The sequence below is a fragment of the Vespa crabro genome, chromosome 3 (assembly GCF_910589235.1).
Source record: "Vespa crabro chromosome 3, iyVesCrab1.2, whole genome shotgun sequence".
In the NCBI taxonomy this organism is placed as follows: Eukaryota; Metazoa; Arthropoda; class Insecta; order Hymenoptera; family Vespidae; genus Vespa; species Vespa crabro.
In genome coordinates this window covers 5,922,304-5,944,255 of record NC_060957.1, presented here as the reverse complement: position 1 = coordinate 5,944,255, position 21,952 = coordinate 5,922,304, and the positions used below count along the sequence as shown (strand labels likewise).

Sequence of the window (21,952 nt, the reverse complement as noted above, 5' to 3'; positions counted from 1 at the left end):
AAATAAGATTATTAACATTTGTACAATGTGAAATATATTGATATAGTGATTAATTAATATTTAAGCAATAGGATATTTTTAGCAACATTACAAAGATCATATACATATACTATAATATACGATTGATTTAAAATTGATCATGTTGAATACACACTGATTTAGATTTTTGTACGGATGTACAAAAATGATGCAGCAAATTTCATGTGGTGAGACCTGGATAGGTAATACTTTCTATATATCGAAATCCTGATATGTAAATATTAGCGAACGAATGGTTGCATATTTTAAGAATATTTTTCTAATCTAATTCCTATTAAACATTAAAGTATTTACATTTTACATTGCTAATCATATTTGAATAGATTGAATATACTAAAATTCTAAAATAATTTAAAAAAAAAACGCACAGAAAATTTTTCTATCTCATTTATGCTCGTCATTTTTCTTATTTATTTTTATCTACTCTTATTAATTATTATTTATAAGTCTCGGGTGGGAGCCATGGGTTGGTCTCATGGGTGTGGCCCTTTGTGCAGGCTGCTGTCTCAGCTGCTTTCTTTTTCTTTTTTTTTCCGACTCTTTTTTTTTCTTTCTCCGGTTCTCTTTTTTATCTCATATTTCTTCTCTTTCTCTTCTTCTTTTTCAGGGATCATCGAGGTATCATCGAGCGGTATTCAATATGTTCACCTCACGTTCCGAGTTCATTATTGTACGTGCGCGCACGTCTTGCCTATCTTTTCTTCTTTTCTCTTATTTTCTCCTTTTCTTCTTCTTTTTCAGTCTGGATCATCGAGGAATAGATTCATTTGCGATCGGATGATTCCGATATATCATCGAATAGCTCGATTCATCATCGATTTTTACGCGAGAAAACGGGAAGGATAGAAGAACACTGGTGCGCGTGTCGGCGTGCACAGGGGTGGGTGTTCGTTTTTCGAAAAATTTCATTTTTGCGCTCGAAAATTCGATTAGATTACTTCGCGAATGCGGATTTTAGAATAATCACCGTTATTTTAACACTCATACGAATATCACGAACGCGTAACAAAAGTCCTACTGTGGTTTCCATTTTTTATTGTTTGATATTCGGACGAACTTTTGTGCTTATTAATCCGTTATGTCCGAAGTTGATGGTGTCGGACAATGGAGCTATCCATAAATATGGTCTCACACATCTTCTACTAGTTAAAAAGCCTAAAGCTCCCGAAGCGGAAAGACATTGCGGAATGGCATCACGTAACAAAATCACGGAACGTGGATTTTAGAACAAAGTAGAGTCAACGTTAACCCGTGGGTCTTCGAATGCAGCAATCACCATCAAGGTCGCTAATACTTAGTATGTATCGAAATCTTATGGGATGTAAGTATTACCGAGCGAATGATTGAATATTTTAAAACTTTTCCAATATCTTTTCAATCTAATTCCAACTAAACAAATAAATAGATTGGTAGAATTCTAAAATAATTTCTTAGAAAAACACATTAAAAAATTCTAATTTCTTTATTATTTTTATTTATTCTTATTAATTGTTGACGTACACGTGCGTTCGTCAATTGTTCACAGTACTTTCTCCTAAGTATCATATATTAAAAATATCATCCCAATTTGTTGGATACTCACTAAGAAAATGCATAGATAAAAATTGTCCGAGCTTAGCCATTTTTAGTTAAGTACCTAATTTTCAATAATGTGTCGAGCCGGGCAATAAATAAATAGTGAAAGTAAACGCCTAGGCGAGACGAGCCAAGGGTTGTCTGGCGTTTAGCCTTGAAATATTCATTGACACCCTCTAGTCTACAGGATTACTAGAACAAAACGGCACATATGGAATATTTAAACATTCCAACGAATTATCCTGACCCATCCCTGACCAATGGGCATCTATTCCTTTCCTTTCCATGCTTAGATCATACTTCAACTCCGCCCTTTTTATTCCTTTTCCTAATTTCACTACAGTCTTCGCGGATAGTTCTAAAGACGCCAAAAAGACAGTGAAGTTACATCTTTCAGACTTATGACATGTAAATTCTCGAGTCTTATTAAACATTACTAGCTTATAAACATCACTCCTTTAGAAATAGCCAGCACAACTAATTACATGTCATTACACAAAATACATCAACATTTGTATCTTATTTCAACAAATATACTATGATAGCTTCAATTCGCGCAATTTTTATTATCACGCATCTACCTCGCGCGAGTTTCACAGGATCCTTTAATAAAACATACGTTCTCCCATTAATTTGCGGAAACGCGGTGAGCGGTATTTTGCTGACGGCCTGCAACGGTATCCTAGTTTAGTGTTGCCGCCCTTATTCATTGTGACTAGTAGGTCTATAACTCTGACGACAAGGAAGAGATGGGAAAAATTCTCCGTGCAAATTGACTAACATTGCTGGTCCGGTGTGAGACGGGTATCTGGAAACGCTCTCGTAGTTGCGCCTTCACGACGCAACATTAATTTATATATTAATATAAATATTAAATAATCAGAAAAGTATTATCTGGCATATGATTTTTTCTTATGTTCGTGAAATGCACTATTACTTTTACTAGATAAAAAAATTTTTGTCATACACTAAATTGATTTTTAGGTTACAAGTGGACATGTGTAGCCTATATAAGCTTATATACCGATGGTATAGTCGCATCGTAAGGACAGTGTTTCCTTATTGTGCTTATAGTTAATATTTTGTCCATACTTGTCGCTGAAATCGTACACGATTCAAACGAAAGATGGTGCTCGTATGAAAATCAATTTCTGAGATTATTGGCAATAAAAGGTTATGTTTTATAGAATGACGTTATAAATACACGTTTCTACAAGTTCTTATAACGCAATTTTATAATAAATATGTTAAAATGGAAAAGCCCTGTCGAACGTGCACTGACTTTAAAACATGGGTAAAGTTACAGCAGCAAATTTTTGATTCAGGAAAGGTATGTTTAATAGAAATAAATATTAAAAAAAAAGAAAAATAGAAATAATCTATTTATCTCTTTTAGAATGATGCTCAAAAGCAGCAAGCAAATAATACTAGTACAAACATTACTACTACTCAACGTGATGATTGTCCGTTAACTAGAGATGAAATAGGTTCAAAAACATGGGCATTTTTACATACAATGGCAGCTCGCTATCCTGATCATCCAAGTGAAGAACAAAAAAGTGATATGAAAAAATTCATGTATATATTTTCTAAGTTTTATCCCTGCCACACTTGCGCAGAAGATTTTCAAGAACAATTAAAAAATATGCCACCACAAACTGACTCACAGAAAATCTTGAGTCAATGGCTATGTGCTGTTCATAATAAGGTAAACAAAAAGTTAGGTAAACCAGAATTTGATTGCAAATTAGTTGACCAAAGATGGAGAGATGGATGGTTAGATGGTTCGTGTGATTGAATTAAAAAATGGCTCATAATCAGCAAGCATTTTCTCTGTTGAAATGAATAATAGATTTATCTTGAAGTTGTAAATACATGAATAAATACCTACAAAGATATTGGTAGGCAATACAGAAACATCAAAGATATATTCACAGTTACACAAGATTATATAAATGTTTGTTTATATGGATTTAATACAATATACATTTTTATGAACACTATTTTTAGGTAAATAATAATTTTAATGATATATGCATGCTAGAAATATTTTAAGATAAAAACATTTTAAAAGCATAATAATGATGTAAATATTATTTACACCTCATAGAAATTTTATCCATCATTTCGTACTTTTTACATATTACTCCTAAGAATTAGAGGAAGAGATAATAACAATTATGAGATTGTGAATGCTGTAACTACTTTTCGGAATCGAGGCTCATAACTGTGATTTTGTCCATTACCGCCAACTGGAACTACTTGGCATGTTCTAATATGAAATGGAAAACGCGAATTTGCAATAGTAGGCCGTGTAACGTAAAGAAATGTTGCATGCCCCACAAGAACAATCCAAAGAGAGCATCCTCTTACAACACTCTCCCTTATCCACTTGTCTACAAGCACAGTAATACACAGTACCTGTGAAATCGACAAAGCATCTTTGTATTTTCTATGTATATAGTAAAGCATGTCTATGGAATTCTTAAGCATATAATTAGTTAGCATTTTATATATATATATATATATATATATATATATATATATATATATATATATGTATTATTTGCTTATGTGTTTGAATAAGTTTAATTAACTACCGTCAATGGATGACATAAGAACCATGCTGATCCTAGAGAAAGTAGAGATGCATAAAAATGGACTTTTTTTGTCATCTTCTTAGTTGTTTTAAAACAACGAAGAACAAATATAATCCATGCAATCAATTTCAATGCTACTAGTCCATAACCTGGTGGTGATTCATAGATATAAAGGACTAAACCAGGATCAAAGATCTCAAATTGATACATATATAATGCCAGCTGACAAGCTGCACTAAGACAAATGAAATATGTAAGCCATCGAATTTGTTTAGGTGTTAATGCACTTTTAGTGATAGTGTAGCCGAATGCTAACAGTAGCATAAGCACTGTATATAAAGTTTCTGAACATGCTTCTAAAAGATGACCCACTAAAGAAGCACTAGTTATAAAAACTCCTTTCAATGCGAGATTAAAATAACTGTAAATTTCTAATAAAATGCCCATTAGCTGACATAGAAGAGAACCCATAAATAATTTATATGAAACATGTAGGAGTCTTCTTGAACGTAATTGTACAGCTACATAAAAACATAATATGAGAAGTACTATATAAATGCAAGCTGTTATTAGTAATTCTGGTAGTATATCTGTAATTAAAAAATATCGATTAAAAATAATATATTACCATATTAAATAAAGTGAAGATTTAGTAATAATAGTAAAGATTTCTACAGAAAAAATACTTGCAAAATTCATCCGCAGAAAAGTGTTCTTTCCATATGTTACCTGGAGGTGCATTTGTTAATGAAATCCAATATGTAACATTTAAACCTGTTTTAGTAGAACAATCTGATAATACGATGAACCACCATGTTGGTCTGGATGATTGAAATCTTCTGTAGCTATTGCAATGTAGCGATGAATTATTTTTTATATCACATCCAGATTTGATTGATGTCAATGCAGACAATTGTACTATCTGACCATTTGTTATGCTTAAAATAGATTCTTTTTCTTCGCATGTTTTGTTTGAAGGATACACACTAGGCCATTGATGAGGCGCATCATAATACAGTAAAAGATTTAGCGAACTATTTTCACCTTCAATTTCTAAATCATATCGAAATATGCCTTGTTTTGTGAGAAAACAAAATCTTGCAAGAAAGGCCCAATTCTGTAAAAAATATACATATTATCATGTTTACAAAACATATTGTTAAAAATATTTTTTTATATGTTTTCATTTAATACGCTATATGTATATTGCATAATTTCATATGTATAATGATTTGTTTGGTTAATCGATAATTCATCAATTATAATTTAAACAGGCACAGAATGATTCACATTGAAATATTTTTATTATCGAATTCAAAAAAAAAAAAAAAATATATAATTTCGTATATTTTTAAATCCAAACAACGTAACTTCGTAAAATGTTGCTATACGAAATATATTTTGCGTTTACAGATGCTTCTATTTCAAAAATTAAATAAATTTTTTTCTAATACATCACGCGTTACGAGAGTCCCACGAAGTATTTTACTATTTATATGATCCAACAAGGTTAAAAAAGTAATGCAGAATCTTAAAAATTTACTTGACATAATTAACTCTATATACTAGCGGATCGGAAAAGAATGTACTCAATCATAACTAGTACAAAGACTGAGTAGCTATATTGCGTTACCAAGTAGTTAACTTCTATGATCAATATTTTCTTTACTACTGGATCTACATAAATGTGACTCTTTCCATGAAATGTCGATGTTTATTTTTTTCTCTACAATGAAAAAATATATTTTATAAATATTTTTCAAATATTTATAAGTTAATTAAAAAAATATAAGTTAATTAAATCTAATGAAAAGTAAAAGCATTTTAGCTTTTGGAGTTTTTAAAGTTCCTTTACCATTTTTGTATAATTTTCTATATTATCGACGTCTAATTACAAAATTTAATTATCACTGATACGAATATAAATTAAAAATAGAAATCTAGAATAAAAATCCATTTTACTAATTAATAATGTTAATGTATTCTTTTCAAGATATATATTTATTTATTGGAAAAAACAAACATTATTATTTATTATTATTAATGATTATGTTTTTCTAAAATGCTTAAATAATATTTATTATTAATTGTATTAATTAATTTAGAAAATAATATTATATTAATAACTACATCTTTTATATGTATTCAATAAAAAATATTGCAAATTACTCGTAGAAAATGGAGCAGATGTCGTGGTATATATAATTTAATTAGTTACTTCTTAGCAGTGATCAATATATTTCGAAAAATAGAAAGATTTGTAAAGAAAATGTTGAATTTAATAGATAAAGAAAATCGCCTTGTGTAGCATATATTATCGAAAAAGAAAAGATAGGAAACTTTAAAGTAGAAACACACGATTGTACCGACTGTACACTACAGATATAACATATCGAGGGACGCACAAATTATTTAATGAATGATTTCCGGCAAGAGCATGTCACATGTTTAACTTATCAAATTTATTAAATCCAATATAGAAAATAATAACATAGTTATGTTGATTAAGAAGAAATGTTGAAATTTACAGTAAACCATATTCATATTGTTTATTTAGATATAAAATACTGAAAATTATAACATTATTCTTATTGGCCAATACATTATATACATATATATATTATTATTATATTATTATTATATATTATATATATGTATATATATAATATATAATATATATATATATATATATTATATATATAATATTTATTTATATATAGTATATGTATATATACTTCTATGTATGTTTTTTATATATTACATATATATAATATTATATAATTATAAATATATATATTTATAGAGTATACTACAGATTTGTAGATAAATCTATTTGTAGATAAATGTAGATAAATGTATTTTTATCTCTATTTTATGAACAAATAAAAATGTGTTATTCTATTGAACAGGGAAAAAAGGAAAGAGCAGTATAAAGGGAATCTGATTTTGTTCGTTGATAACGTAAGAGTTAAATTCAATTTTCCACGATACAAAAAAAAACATTTGCCTTGAAAAGTTGTTGAATGTCATACCATTTCAACTCTAACTCGCAGAAAGGGAACTACGAGAAAATCCAGTTCAGGTAAGCTTCATATTCCTTACTCCATTTCCTATTCAAACAATATATCACGTTCCTCTGTTATTTAGAATCTGTTTAAGGTAAAAGACGGTTTATTCTTACGTAATTCATACTCTTTGTCGATTTTTCCCTACTTTCGATCGTCTCAATGTAAAATATGCGCGACACTAAAAATATTCCTTATAATAAAATTAATAATGCTTATCATACATGTATATTAACTCGTAATTGATCCTTGATAGATTAGATATTTCGTATAAGATTATTTTTCATTCTGATATTTCATATTTTAAACATAATTTATCGCGAAGGGATACGAATGTAATAGAAAGAGATAAGCATCATCAAGTTTCTTTTCTTTTTTTATTATAATGTTATTTTTCTCCTTTGACATTAATTCATTACTGAGCGAGTTAATTTTAAATACATACATACATAAATCGATAACGTCCTCTTATAACGCCATTGATAATTTATTTTTGAACACAGCTACGGGAAGATTCATTGTCGTATTCTCTTTTAATTTATGACAGCAGGATTGTTGTTAAATATATTTTAAGAAGGAGTTATATTATTTTTTTTTCATTATAGTTTTTTTTTCCTTTTTTCGGAAAACAAATAATATGTCATACAATAAGACTTCTTATCGCAGGGGTTTCTTATGGTTTTCTTACAGTGAAAATTATAACAGACGATTATCTAAAAAATAATTGAAGATATTCAAAAAAACATTCTATTAGATTCTTATTACATAAAAAATTGTATGTTTCCATTAGGAAAGCTCTCAGGTACAAAAAAAATTGTTAATTTTTACGAAGAAACGAGATAAAATATGTTGAACGTTGCTATATAAGCGATTTTCAATAAATTAAAATGATAATATCTTATAAATATTTCCTAAGTGAGCATTTAAATATGTATCTATAATTTATTACAAAGTACACATAAATCTATCTATATACAAATTCAGTTTCCGTATATTTATACGAACTAATATTCGAATCCTTCTATGTTTTTTCAGAATCAGTCTCAAAAATTGTTCCAAAGTATCAGTGTATAAATATCATGTCGGAACGTAATAGACAAAGAAAAACAACGGAGTTATTTAAATCAGAGAGGTTTAAACTTTCCATAAAAAAGAAAAGAAAAAAATTTTCATTATTACTATATGGAATATATATATATATAAATACGTGATAACATTGCAACGCGCCAAAGTAACAATAGTAAACAATGGCTGAAAAGTATTGATTTAATGATAATAAGAGTCCGTTGATATAAGAAAAGAAAATAAAAGAAGGTGTAAGAATAAGAGTTAATTGATTCTATGAGACAACTTTACAGGTTTCTGAGCTAAACAAATGCAAATATTTATTATTAATATCTTCCCTTTCTCTCTCTCTCTCTCTCTTCTCTCCCTTTCTCTTTCTAGGCTCTATATCTGTCTTCCTTTCTCTCTATCTCGAAAGATACCCGCTGAGAAGTTCCGCGCGAGCATTCTCGGAGTTGAAAGTAGTACGCATGCGTCTGTAAAATCGTTTCGACCGCACCGCTCGAGATGCGGATAAAGCGGTGCATCGCGTTTGGGTTGACTTCAGGACCACACGAATAGAGCTGTCTAGCTGTTATATATAAACTGTTAACTTGTCGATGAGGAAGGTAATAACTGGTGGAAGAAAAAAGCAAAGTGATAAGAAAAAAGGGAGAAAAAAAGAGAAACAGGATTGGCAAATGAATGACAACAACGACGAAGAGGGAATACTTGGAATGCTTTCAATTTTTATTTGACTACAAGAAAAATAAAGAAAAGCTTTTAAGAGAAATAGAAGAAAAATAATAACAAACATATCCAAGGAATCTATAGTGTTTTCTCTTGTTTTGTGTGATAAAAATTATTTACTTTATTGGACATGATTGTTTTTTTCTTGAGAAGAGTAAAAGAAATATTTAAGAGATGAGCTGATATCGCTTTGTTCGGATTTTAAGAGAGAGAAAGAGAGAGAAAGAGAGTGAGAGAGAGAGAGAAAAAGAGGGAGAAGAGGAAAATGAGAGTAATCGTAAAAATGATAGTGATTATGTTTACTCTTACCACTTTGTTATCAATAAGATAAACGTTTAGGAATGATAGGCAGGAAAAGAGAAGATTAAAAGTGGTACGTTAAAGGAAGGAATATATCGTAAAACGAAATAAAATAGACAAAATAAGGAAATGTGTGATATTACATCGTTCAATACAGATTTTTGCGATTCAATCAGAATATGCGTGTCATGTGTGTCTATGTTGTATGTGTGTGTTCATGTTGTATGTGATAAACGACACAAAGTGAATATTATATTATCATCGTTATTTCTTTTTCCTTTCATTATTTGTTTTTGTTTTTCTGTACTGGACAATTAGAAATTTGAAGAATTATTATTTTTCGATAGATACGCCAATAACGAGATAAGTTTTCTTCGTTCTTCGATTTTTCTTTTATTCGCAAAGTGATCATTTTCTTTTTTTTTTGTTTTTTTTTTATCTATAATTCATAGTTTACTTGATAATTAAGAGATTAGTGTTTTGTACAAGCGATCATGATATCCACAAGTAATCGAATTGCTACGATTGACTAATATCAAACGAATCGTTTTGTCTGTATATATTCATTTATTTAATTATTAAATATTATTTCACGCAAAGTGAATATTCTTTATCTTTTGGAATCGATAAATTCAAGTGTTTTTTCTGATAAGATTAAATTTCAAAAAGAATGTGAACAATTTTTAAAATTGTAGTTATCATTAGTTTTATATGCTTTTAATTCTAATATTTATTTTCTTTTTTTTTTTCAAAAACCTTGAACGAAAGTTGAGCTAATTAACCAGTTTCTACCATGTAGTATGTAAAAGTAAAAAAAAAATTGATTTCGAAAAAAATCCACAAAATTATATTTTTTTTATTATTATTTATATATATGTATATATATATAATTTTGTGGATTATATACATATAATATATACATATATATATATATATACATATAATATATACATATATATATATATATATATATACATATATATATATAATATAATATTTTAAAGCAACATTTTAACACAATTTTTGAAATGATCATATTCATGTTTATCGATAATCGAGAATGATTAATCTTCAAAATTTTATTTTATCAAATTAACCGAAATAAATCGAATATGATCGAATTTGAATTTACTTAGATTTTCTTTACGATTTTATTGTATATAAAAAGAAATCAAATTTTATTTAAAGAAATAAAGAGCTGACCTTTATATTTTGAAGAATCAAAAATTGTTATCGCGCAAAAATGGTATAACGTGAGACACAAGTGATAAATTTTTTGTTTTTGCGTTTGAACAATTATATATTGACATGTACATATGTATGTATAATAATCGAGAAGAACTATTCACTTATCGACTTCTTTAGTAAAGAGGAAGGATGAAAAAACCTAAAAGTTATAAGATTAAATTGATTATAAATTTATGAAAATTATTATTTACTTTTCTTTTTAGGTATTGAACGCAAAATATGCTTTGGAGAGTGACGAAAAGCAAAGAAGAATTTTCGCCAGGCATGTTAACGTTTATTCGAAAATTTTTCGAAAATAAGAGATAACAAACTTTAAAAACCGGCTAAAGAATGAAGAAAAGATTGTTTTTCGGTTTTGTATGTGCCGTATTACTCTTTATCGTAATGACATCAAACGATAATACTATTGTGCAAAAAGTTACAAATTTTATTATAACAGACAGCAATGATGTTTCATGTTATGAGATCTCTACTACTTATGGTTTTCCTCACTTGGAGTCTGGTACGTTTCTTTATTTAAGATATTATTCAATTTTAACATTCATATACATTTCAATTTCAAACATTCAGATATTATTCAATTGTAATATTCAAATGTAAAAACTTGTATATATATATATATATATATATATATATATATATATATATATATATATATATATACTTTTCTTTTTTTTCCGTCTCTCTGACATTTATCTTATTACTGAGGAAATATTATATAATCCGAATGTTATTATAAATTCTTATGAAATCGAAGAATTGGACTCGAAGAATTCCACGATTTTACACTCGTTGTTATTATTTATTATTTTTTTTTTTAATAAACAAAAAACATTAAAAAATTAATCTTTTGCTATTAATAAACTTAATTATTACCATTTAAAAGTTTCTATTTCGATAATTTTTAATAACTCGAACCATTATTTATTATAGAAATATCTATTTGATACAAATTCGCGATTCGAATTTTGATAGAATAATATAATATAATTCATTATTATTTATTTTTTGTCATCACACACACACATATATATATATATATGTGAAAATACACATCTGCGTAACAATAAAAAGATAAGTTATTTGTCTCGCTGTACGTATTAATGTATATAATCAATCAATTCGTCATAAGTGAAGATTTCATTACTCATATTATTCGCGAACATATTATTCCATTAGAAATTATTAATATTGAGACAATGCAATCTATTAGCTTGAGAAAGAAAGGATACGATTATCTATGTATCTATATATATATGTGTATATACATGAGTTTAGCTTTTTAATGTAGGAAATTTTAAGAAAAAAAGATTTTAATTGCACAGAAGTTCGTGAAGTTGCTGTTTTAATGTAAGATAAAAATCATTCCATATATAAGTATCAAAATGTCGGGATACTTTTTATTCCACTATGTTCACAAAGAGTTAAGTACAATCTAATTAATTTATCGTTTTAATATGTTCATACGCGACTCGCCTTGAAGAAATAAAGTTAATAACAAATTCTAGAAAAATAAAGTGATGACACTATCGAAAGTATATATACGAAAATGTATATATACGAAATGTATACAAAAAATTTCAAAGATAATGTGTATACGACTAAAAAAAATGTTTATATTCTAAAACATTCTAATTTTATAACATGTTTCGTGAGAATATTTATATGATTTGTAATCGAGAGAAAATTGGATCTTTTCTTTTTTTTTTTATAAATTTTAAAAATAATAAATTAGATTGTCTCTCTCTCTCTCTTTTTCTCTCTCTCTTTCTCTCTTTATCTCTCTCTTTCTCTCTCTCTCTCTCTTTTTCCCTAACTTCGTTTTTTTTATTGTATTATCATTAATGATAATATAGAATGATACTTCATCAATAAATTATAATGAACATTAGAAAAATCTTTGGAAATTCAGTTTATAATGTATCTACAACATAAATTCGTTTTAAATGAATGACAAACGTACGTAACTTTAAATGCATCTCACGCGAAGGTCTGAAAGATTTACCGTGCAAGTCATCATTGAATATCCTTACTAATGTATTATAATAAATAATAGTTATCATGGTATAGAGTACGTGATCGTAGTACAGAAATTGCGATCGTAGAATTATGATTACGTTGAAGTAAACGTTAAACCGTATATCTAAATATGTAGTTATTACAAATTGAACGTTTGCATTAATAATCGAGTATGTCATGTCGACAATCAGAAAGAAAAGAGAGAGACAGAGAGAGAGAGAGAGAGAGAGAGAGAGAGAGAGAGAGAAATTGTTTCTCAGACAGATAGGTTCTTTTCTTTTGCTTTGTAAATAATTTTAAATAATGTTAAAGAGAAAGTAATAATCGATTTAATTACATTCTTTGAAATTTTATACGAAAGTTTTCGGTGTTCTAAATAAATTGTTATATCTGTGCTTTTAACAAAGAAATAGATAGCATTTTTTGTGTACGTATGAAATATGATAACCGCTGATGATAACATATTATTATGAAAACAAATGGTTTCTAAGAGAAAACAAGAAAGATTTTCAATTTTTGTTTGAAATATCTCTGTGTTAATTCTTTGAACTTTTATTTCATTTTTTTAGACTGGAGATTTTTTATAACAATTTTTTCTTCCAAAATGTCATATTTTCATATTTCTAAAATAATATATACATTTTTATCTAAACGAATAATTAGAAAATCGGCCAAAATTTGTTAAATTCCTAAAAAGATTAAGTTCCAAAGAATTTCTCGCTATTCCTTTTATTTTTTTTTTTATAGATTCTGTGAAACCTATACTCGGAAAGAATATATTTTTCCATGAGACGTCCTGTTTCGATGAAAAGGGAATTGTTTTGAATCCACGTCAGGCTTGTGCTGTAGAATCGGCGGCTCTCATGAATTCGGAAAGTACAATATATCTTTTATTTCTTAGTCCTTCGCCGATATCCTTGGAAACGAAAGAAATGATAAAGCAATTGTCGAGTTATCCGAACGTCAAGATTAGAAGGATTTTCCCAGAAACTTATACGAAAGACACGCCGTTGGAGGATTGGTACAAAAGTGGTACCTTGATGAAGAGTAAATGGAGACGTAGTCATATGTCGGACATTTTGAGATATTTAACTCTTTGGAAATATGGAGGAATATATCTTGATTTGGACGTCGTCGTTACAACGTAAGTTATTTTTATTTCTTCTTATATATTCTTTCTTCTTATATATATATATATATATATATATATATATCCTGTTTTTTGTTTGTTTGTAATGAGAGCTTCACAAAGTTTTGTTTTATTTTATTACTTTGAAGCATTCGCATGCAAAATTGAAAAGATAATGATTCAAATAATTTTCCGTAAACGCTTTACAAAATTGTTTTTATTTCTTTCTTACAAAACGAAAGATAGAGGAATGTGAATCTCATAAAGATTTTATATATAGCTCTATTTTCATTATGATATTCATCATGTGTCATGTATGTATGTATGTACATACAAATGAACATATGTATATATGTAATCTTTATCGCGAAACAAATACTGACAAGATCGCTAGGCTTGAAGTATTATTGCACATATGAATAGACAGTTCGCGTAAATGTTCTGCTTTTCAGATAGAGTGAAGGATAACATTCAAAATAAGTTATAATTCCTATATATAAATAATAATTCCTGTACCATTAGATAAATACTACTTATCGTCTTCCATTTTATGTTTATAGTATATACGTATTATGCACACACGCGCGCGCGCACACAAACACACATTCATATGCATATATTTGATACAGCCTATTTGCTATTACGCATTGATATTTAATGAAAATGTTATTCAGGAATACTTTGTCGTTGAATATTAAAAATAAATAGTAAACACGCTTATCATAGACTTTTGTCTCGTAGTATATAATCGTGTTACCTCCTATCAAACATCAAATAAGTACTTAAACTACGTGTTGCTTTTTGCAACACCAAGTTTTGATCTTTTAATTAAATTTCGATGTATATCAGTAAATAAGTTTCATATATGCATAATTCTATATGCACATATTATCTATTCTCGAAATTCTTGAATTTTTTTTACGGGGGTTTCGTAAACAATTGACTATAAATACGGTACATAAATAACAATACAATAAATGTAAGACCTGAAAACGTGCAATTCAGTTTATATTCATAAAGATCTTTATTACATTAAAAATGATTTTCTCAACAATTTATTGAGCAAATGTAATTTTATTTTAAATCATCAAAATTTATCTCAATGTCACGTACAATACCGTGTAGAAAAAGTTATGTAATGTCATTTAAAAAATTAGAAGGGACTCCAAATTGTTATTGAAAAAATAGTATTTTTAATATTTTTTGATGATGAAGTATTAATAATTTTATTGTCACTCTATCGGAAGTATTTGAATAATCGTGACGATCGTTACAAGAAACACTCTATATATTGTTGTGGCCAAGAAAATATTTGGGAACATATTTTATATAATAGACATTATTATATAGGAAATATATAAATAGATTTATTAAAATTAGACAAGTATTACAGCAACATAATGCTTATGTTTGTTGCCTTGAGATCGATCTTTTCGAGAACTAACTTTTTTCCAACCAAATACTTTCATCGTTCTCTTGGAACTTTTACACGATCTTCCAGAACGATCGAATTGTACGATGTCTACTCAGCGGCACTAATAAAAAAAACAAATCTGTATTTTGCCTCTGAAAATCGACATTGTCTTTGCGATCGTGTAGATTCTCTTTTTAAATATATTATATTTATAATCCAACCGTAAAAGCGTTTACGTGGGTTAATTTCGAATCAGAAACGATCAAAATGAGCGATATTTAATTTATTATTTATATTTCCAGTTAAATTATTATTATTAGTTGAATATGATTGTTTAATAAAATGAAATTTATAGTTTAATAAAATGAAATTTGTTTTTTTTTCTTTTAAAACGATAATAATTTTGTAAAGTGAAGGACTTATCTATGATAAGTTGATATCGAATAATAATAAATAAAACAAAATAAATCTATTTGTCAGGTCATTGGAAAATTTAACAAATTTTGCTGGTGCCGAGGATTGGGATGACGTAGCAGCCGGTGTTTTGGGTTTCAGTTCGAATAAGCTTGGACGTCGTATGGCGGATGCCTGCCTTCGTGATCTGAAAAAAAATTTTCGTGGTAATGATTGGGGTAACAATGGACCTGGTGTTATCACGAGAATTTTACAAAAAATGTGTTCTACCAAATACGTAAGTACATATTCCACATTTTGCGAGAGATTTATGAACTTATTAAAAAAAAAAAAAAAAAAAAAAATATATATATATATATAATTTATAATTAAGGAATTGAGTGGAAAAAATGCACTTCTATAAAAATATCATTTTGTGATACAAGTTTTAAAAATTTTCACTTTTGTATATCTCCGTAATTTTACTTGTTTGGAATACTATAAATTACAGATTTCTTTATTATTGTAGTAATTTAATTTTTGATAGGTAAGCAGTCCTTCAGTACTACTACAGAAAAAATATTGTTTTTGATAGAAGTATAAGTGTCCTTTTCCCATAAATTGAAAAATAAAAAAAATTATATTACAGTCTTCATCCATTATTTATTATTAAATAATAAATACAACTCTTTAAAAAGCAACTCTTTAAAAAATATTAAAAAATATATTAAAAAATAAAAAATATAAGGAACAAAATATTTAATATTAGTATATTAGATTTTGAATCATTGTCATTATTATTTTCATTCTTTTCATTTGTCTTTTTCATTTGTCTAATGTTTTGATCTTCTTTATTTTTCAAATATTTCATTAAATTTTTTAAGTTTTTTAATTTTTCTGGTTTAACATTAAGTTACAAGTTAGAAATACAAATTTAAATTCAAACTGTCATGTCCTTTTTTAAAAAAAAATGAGGGAGCTAAATAATCCTTTGTAAGATTCAGCAACAAGTAATGTTTTCGAAGTTAAATATTTTAACTGATAGTAATTTCATAAGGTAAACTTATCAATTCTATTCTGAATAGATTTTTTTAAAAAAACATTTAATTCTTTTTCTCGAGCCTTTATTAAGCTCGCACTTCCGATAATTACAAAAGGAAGTGGATTTCTTTTATATTTATCCATGATTTTAAGATAAACATATAAGAGTCTTTATTTTATATTTAAAATAAACATTTAAGAGTTTTTACTTTAATCACTTTTACAGATTATATAATAAAATTTTTAGCACTTGTTCATAGGCTGAGAATTAAAGTCCGTAGCTCCAATTGCAAAATGTAATTTTCGTATAAAAGAAGAGTATTTTTACAGATAGAAATAATTTAATGAAAAAGAGCACTTCTTAAAATATGTCCTTTTTCCATTCAACTCTTCAATTAAAATAAGAGAAAAAATAAAATAAAATATATATTTTTTTCCGAACTCAAGGAGAACATTTTTACAAAATGTAATACTACAAAATACAATTTTTTATAGACAAATTTTCAATTCTTCGGATCGAATTAAATAGTTTAGGATATTTATTGTTAGTGTGTAATAAAATCATATTGTCGTATCAAATTCAAATGCACGAACTAACTCAATACTCTAGTGCTTATGGTAAATTTATTCGAATTCTACCCTATTAAGTTCTTACATATGTACGTAGTTCATCGATCCAACAGTCCACGATGATAAATCGATTAGGATTAAAATTTAACGGGTCTTTATTTCAGACTCGAGATATGTCGGTGTCACGTTGCCACGGATTCAAAGTTTTTCCACCTTCTGCTTTCTATCCAATTCATTACAAGAAGTGGACAAAATATTTCGAGGAGAAGAACATTAATTCAACGATGGAGATATTGAAGCAAGCTCGGGCGATACACGTGTGGAACAAACTCAGTAAATCGAAGAAAATTCATATGAATAGCAATGTTCCTTACGTCGTTATAGCTCGCAAATATTGTCCGAAAGTATTTTCGAATTGTGGTAATACTTTCTAAAAAATCGGACAAAAAATCAAGGAAGTGAATTTTAACATATCGGTGACTGTCTTAATACATTTATTGTTTCGTTTATTTTATTTTTATAACTTTTATTAACAATTTATTTTTTTTACAATTTATATATTTTTTGTTTATATAACGAAGAGATAAATATGATATAAACATAGAAAAAAAGAAAACGTAAAATTAATTCTTCTTTTACAATTCTTTTGTGTTTCAATGAACGTAATTTTATTATAATTAATTGTTTTTACAATATTAATTAACATTCAACAAATTAATAGATGTTTTACGTTTGTACAAATTTAAAAAAGTTTTTAAATTTTATGAAAAATTAATTTACCTTGTAATTTCAAGAGATAATGAAGTACACACATATCAAACAATAGATTTAAGTTTATAATATCAAAGAAATAGGGCGTTGATGTGTGTGTTATTATTATCCAAAGAACAATAATAACTTATTGCAGATATAGTTACATATCTATATATACGTAGTTATACGTGTATAGTTCGTATATTAGTATTAACATAAATATCATTAGATGAGAAAGATAGAAAGAAAATAAAAAAGAAGGAGAGGAATGTATTTCTTGTAAGTAATAATCATGATTGTGATTATTTGTCGCGATATCATATCATATCATTTAGAAAAGCAATGAATTATTAAGAATCTGAAATGTATTTTATCGATATAAAATGTTTATTCAAAGTTGACAATTTAACAAACTTTTTACATGCAAGAAGTGGAAACTTTTCTGTGACACAAACAAAAAAGAAAATAAATGAATAAAAATAAAATAAAATAAAGTAAAATAAAATAAGAATATTGAAAAAAAAAGAAAGATAATAGATATGGGATACAATAACAATATTCAAGGAGATAATAAATAATGGACTTAACATGTTAAACAGAAAAAATTTTCATGGATGTGTATGAAAATTATTTTAATTAAAAATGAAATGATTAGAGGATGGAGACAAGAATGTTTAGATATAAGTTAATAAAATTGTAAAATGAATAATTAGGACATATAATGTTTTTTTTTTAATTGGAATGGGAAAGAAATAATTAATTTATTCTTTTATTAGAAGAGAAATTAAATTTTCAATTTGAATGGTCAACAAATTAAAATTAAAGTGTGTTTTTGGCACGTGATTGTTAATTAATTGAATAAAATCTATGTATGTGAGTAGATATTTTCAAATAAATACAAAATATTATTATATGATAGATTTGTGAAAAATAGATATGAAAATATGTGATGGCATAACGTTTTTATAGAGAATCGATTTTCATTGTGTCGTCCTAATAAATACAAACAATTAAGAAAGGATTAATAGCAAATTTGACAAAGTAAGAAGGAAAAATATTAATAAGTGTGACAATCCCCTTCTACGTTTCTCATACATAAATATCATACGAAAAAAGTTAATGTTCATCCTCATTAATTGTAAGATTACGATCAACTGATAACATGTTATAGAAGTAGAATAGTTCAATTTATTGTACCGTTGATTTTCGATTCATCATTAGTTTTAAAATTATTTAATTTACCAAAATTTTTAAGATATTTAAAATTTTTTTATCATTGTATTTATTTATTGAATGTTCAGCAAAACTTTATTTAAGTCACATTAGAATATCGTTGCGCGAAGAACAATCTTTAAAAATCTCTTTTCTAAGCAAAACAAGAAAAAAGAGAAAAACAAAGAATAATTTATTACGTTAAGAAATTTAATTGAAATAAAATATATATATATATATATATATATATATATATATATATATATATATAGACATAAACGTCATTTTAACGTGCCATTCGTGTCATCGATTATTGGACATATAAACCGCTTGCTGTTTATCAATAGCGCTTATTACTTTTGTGAAAAATCGATAGTGATAATATATCAGTATTAGACCAATAATCGAACCATGTTCCTAAAGAGCTTGACACAGTATATAACTGTAAAACGAAGTAAGATTAAAATCTTGTATCCTGTTTTCTAAAACTCTATGTTTTTTGTAAATAAATAAGGAGAGAGTTCCTCTTGGATATAATGCGATTATGTTTAATCTCTCGAACCTAACGATATCTTTCTTTCTTTTATTTTATGAAACGTATGAGAACAACAATATATTAAACCCATTTGCTTCCCTAAGTGGGATAATCCACACATCACGATTTTTCAATTATCATCAGCCATGGAATATTCTGCTCTCGACAATATTCTCCTGTCACCGTAAAATATTTTGAATGAGTGTCTTATGAGCAATATATGCAGAAGGATTTCGAGGTTTAGAAATTATAGAACTTGGTTATCATCAAGTTTTTTCTTATTTATTGTCATTTAGACTTCTTTAATCGCTATTAAAACATTGGCTATTTCTTATATAAATACAAATTTTAAAAATAACTTAATTTTATAACTTTAAATAAAATAAAATTTAATTAACACAATGAATGGCAAATATATTTCCGATTCGGAGTTTAATGTGGAAATAGGAGAAAGTCGAAAGCTTATGCATCCTATTCCATCCAGTGATAGCAGTAAAGATGATCAGTATAATACTTGTGTAAATGGAGATTTTCTTTGAAAGCAAGGAAATCTTACACCAAAAATACATAATTTATTCGCCATAAGTAGTGCAACAGTCAACACTGGAGATAAGTCTAGGAAAGAAGTTTTTAAATTGTTTTTCAATAACGAATTAGCTTAAAAAATTATACTGGAGACTAAGTAATATAGAGCTACAAACGGAAACATTATAAAAATTAAGGAAGATGAATTAAAAGTATATATAGTGTTAAATATTTTAATGAGTATAATTCAAAAAACCTACTATACAAAGTTATTGGAGTATAAATAAAAGTATAGAAATTCCATATTTCAAGGACATTATATCCGTGCAAAAGATTCCTAGACATTTCCACAAATTTACCATTGCCAACAATAATTATATTTCTAATGATCTTAATTGATAAAAATTAGAAAACTTTCCGATATGATTGCTAAAAATTTCATATGTACATATGTATAAACTCTATAAAAAATATTTCCATCAGTGAGTCATTAATGCAATGTAGAAACTATTTGAATTATATACAATTCATTTGAACCAAAAGAATGAGATTTGGTATCAAATTTTATAAATTATGTGATCCTCAAGGAAGATATATTCTGGATAGATATATTCTGGACAGATAGATTCTGGATCTGCTAGTATAAATATCGTGATGAATTTAATGAAAGAGAGTGAACTATTACATCAAGGATACTGTCTTTATATAGATAACTGATTCAGTTCACCGACTTTATATTATGAATTGTATAATTTGCAAAGAAATATTAAAATTTTGAAATCAACAGCAGTAATCAATTATAATAAAAATATGGATGGAATTAATGTAGGAAACTAGATGTTAAATAAATTTTACGTATGTAAGGAAGCATACAAAAAATATTTTTTTATTTTGTGAATATAGTGCAGTTAAATAGTTATATCATCTTCAAAATAATAAAAAGAATCGAACTTTACACATTTATAAGCATAAACTAGCGAAAGAAATTATTGTCAAACATTCAAAAAAATTAAAGGATAAGAGAGATAAATGATTTCATAACAAAATGCATTAGCCAACACTTTTTCAAAAGAATATCTCCAACGGAGGCATAAGAAATAAAAATATTAAAGTGATGCAATTAATGTTTATCTAAGTAAGTAAAAGAGAAGCTGTTTTTAAATGTGATATTTACAATGTACCTTTATGTATAGATAATTTTTAAAATTATCATATTAATTAAAAAAATCTACTAAACTATCTAAATTTATTTATTCTACAAATATATAATATTATCTTTTGTTTAATTATTACAAGTAATTTCTAAGTAAAATCAATAATAAACAAAAACTATTATTGTACGGTTTTGCGCGGTTATACGAGACGGGTAAAAATTGAACGTCTCGGATGAATAATGTTAGTCGGTGTATGCAGAAGTGTGGTATAAATGGGTTAATATTAATAATAATAATAATAATAATAATAATAATAATAATAATAATAATAATAATAATAATAATAATAATAATAACAATAATAATAATAATAATAATAATAATAATAATAATAATAATAATAATAATAATAATAATAATAATAATAATAATAATAATAATAATAGTAATAATAATAATAATAATAATAATAATAATAATAATAATAATAATAATAGATAAAAATTTCAGTCGTTTCTAATCTGAAATGATCAATAATGAATATGATTTCGTTTATCTTTAGATTAAGTGGATGAAAAAAAAGATA

At 26.7% G+C, this 21,952-nt stretch overlaps 3 protein-coding genes across 7 annotated transcripts; 2 read left to right on the top strand and 1 right to left on the bottom strand.

The window, feature by feature from the left end:
* The first annotated feature begins 2,866 nt into the window (after nucleotides 1–2,866).
* LOC124422844 (FAD-linked sulfhydryl oxidase ALR) lies at nucleotides 2,867–3,412 on the top strand. The gene is made up of 3 exons (XM_046959779.1): nucleotides 2,867–2,944; nucleotides 3,011–3,173; nucleotides 3,234–3,412. Exons 1-3 carry the CDS (start codon nucleotides 2,867–2,869, stop codon nucleotides 3,410–3,412), a joined length of 420 nt encoding a protein of 139 aa, XP_046815735.1.
* On the top strand, nucleotides 3,408–19,689 carry LOC124422506 (lactosylceramide 4-alpha-galactosyltransferase-like). 5 transcript variants are annotated; one of them, XM_046959028.1, is made up of 7 exons: nucleotides 3,408–3,624; nucleotides 7,124–7,296; nucleotides 8,315–9,446; nucleotides 10,825–11,123; nucleotides 13,388–13,784; nucleotides 15,664–15,874; nucleotides 17,352–19,689. In XM_046959028.1, the coding sequence occupies exons 4-7, from the start codon at nucleotides 10,952–10,954 to the stop codon at nucleotides 17,619–17,621; spliced, it is 1,050 nt and encodes a 349-aa protein (XP_046814984.1). In that variant the 5' UTR covers nucleotides 3,408–3,624; nucleotides 7,124–7,296; nucleotides 8,315–9,446; nucleotides 10,825–10,951; the 3' UTR covers nucleotides 17,622–19,689. The 5 variants fall into 5 exon arrangements, with proteins under 5 accessions (XP_046814984.1, XP_046814986.1, XP_046814983.1 ...); XM_046959030.1 differs by lacking the exon at nucleotides 3,408–3,624 and adding an exon at nucleotides 3,786–3,919 and having other exon boundaries at nucleotides 8,315–8,952; XM_046959027.1 differs by lacking the exon at nucleotides 3,408–3,624 and adding an exon at nucleotides 3,786–3,919.
* On the bottom strand, nucleotides 3,722–6,140 carry LOC124422502 (transmembrane protein 145-like). Its single transcript, XM_046959023.1, has 4 exons — nucleotides 5,669–6,140; nucleotides 4,905–5,331; nucleotides 4,215–4,804; nucleotides 3,722–4,035 (listed from the first exon to the last, which is right to left on the bottom strand). Exons 1-4 carry the CDS (start codon nucleotides 5,762–5,764, stop codon nucleotides 3,793–3,795), a joined length of 1,356 nt encoding a protein of 451 aa, XP_046814979.1. The 5' UTR covers nucleotides 5,765–6,140; the 3' UTR covers nucleotides 3,722–3,792.
* Nucleotides 19,690–21,952: the final 2,263 nt, after the last annotated feature.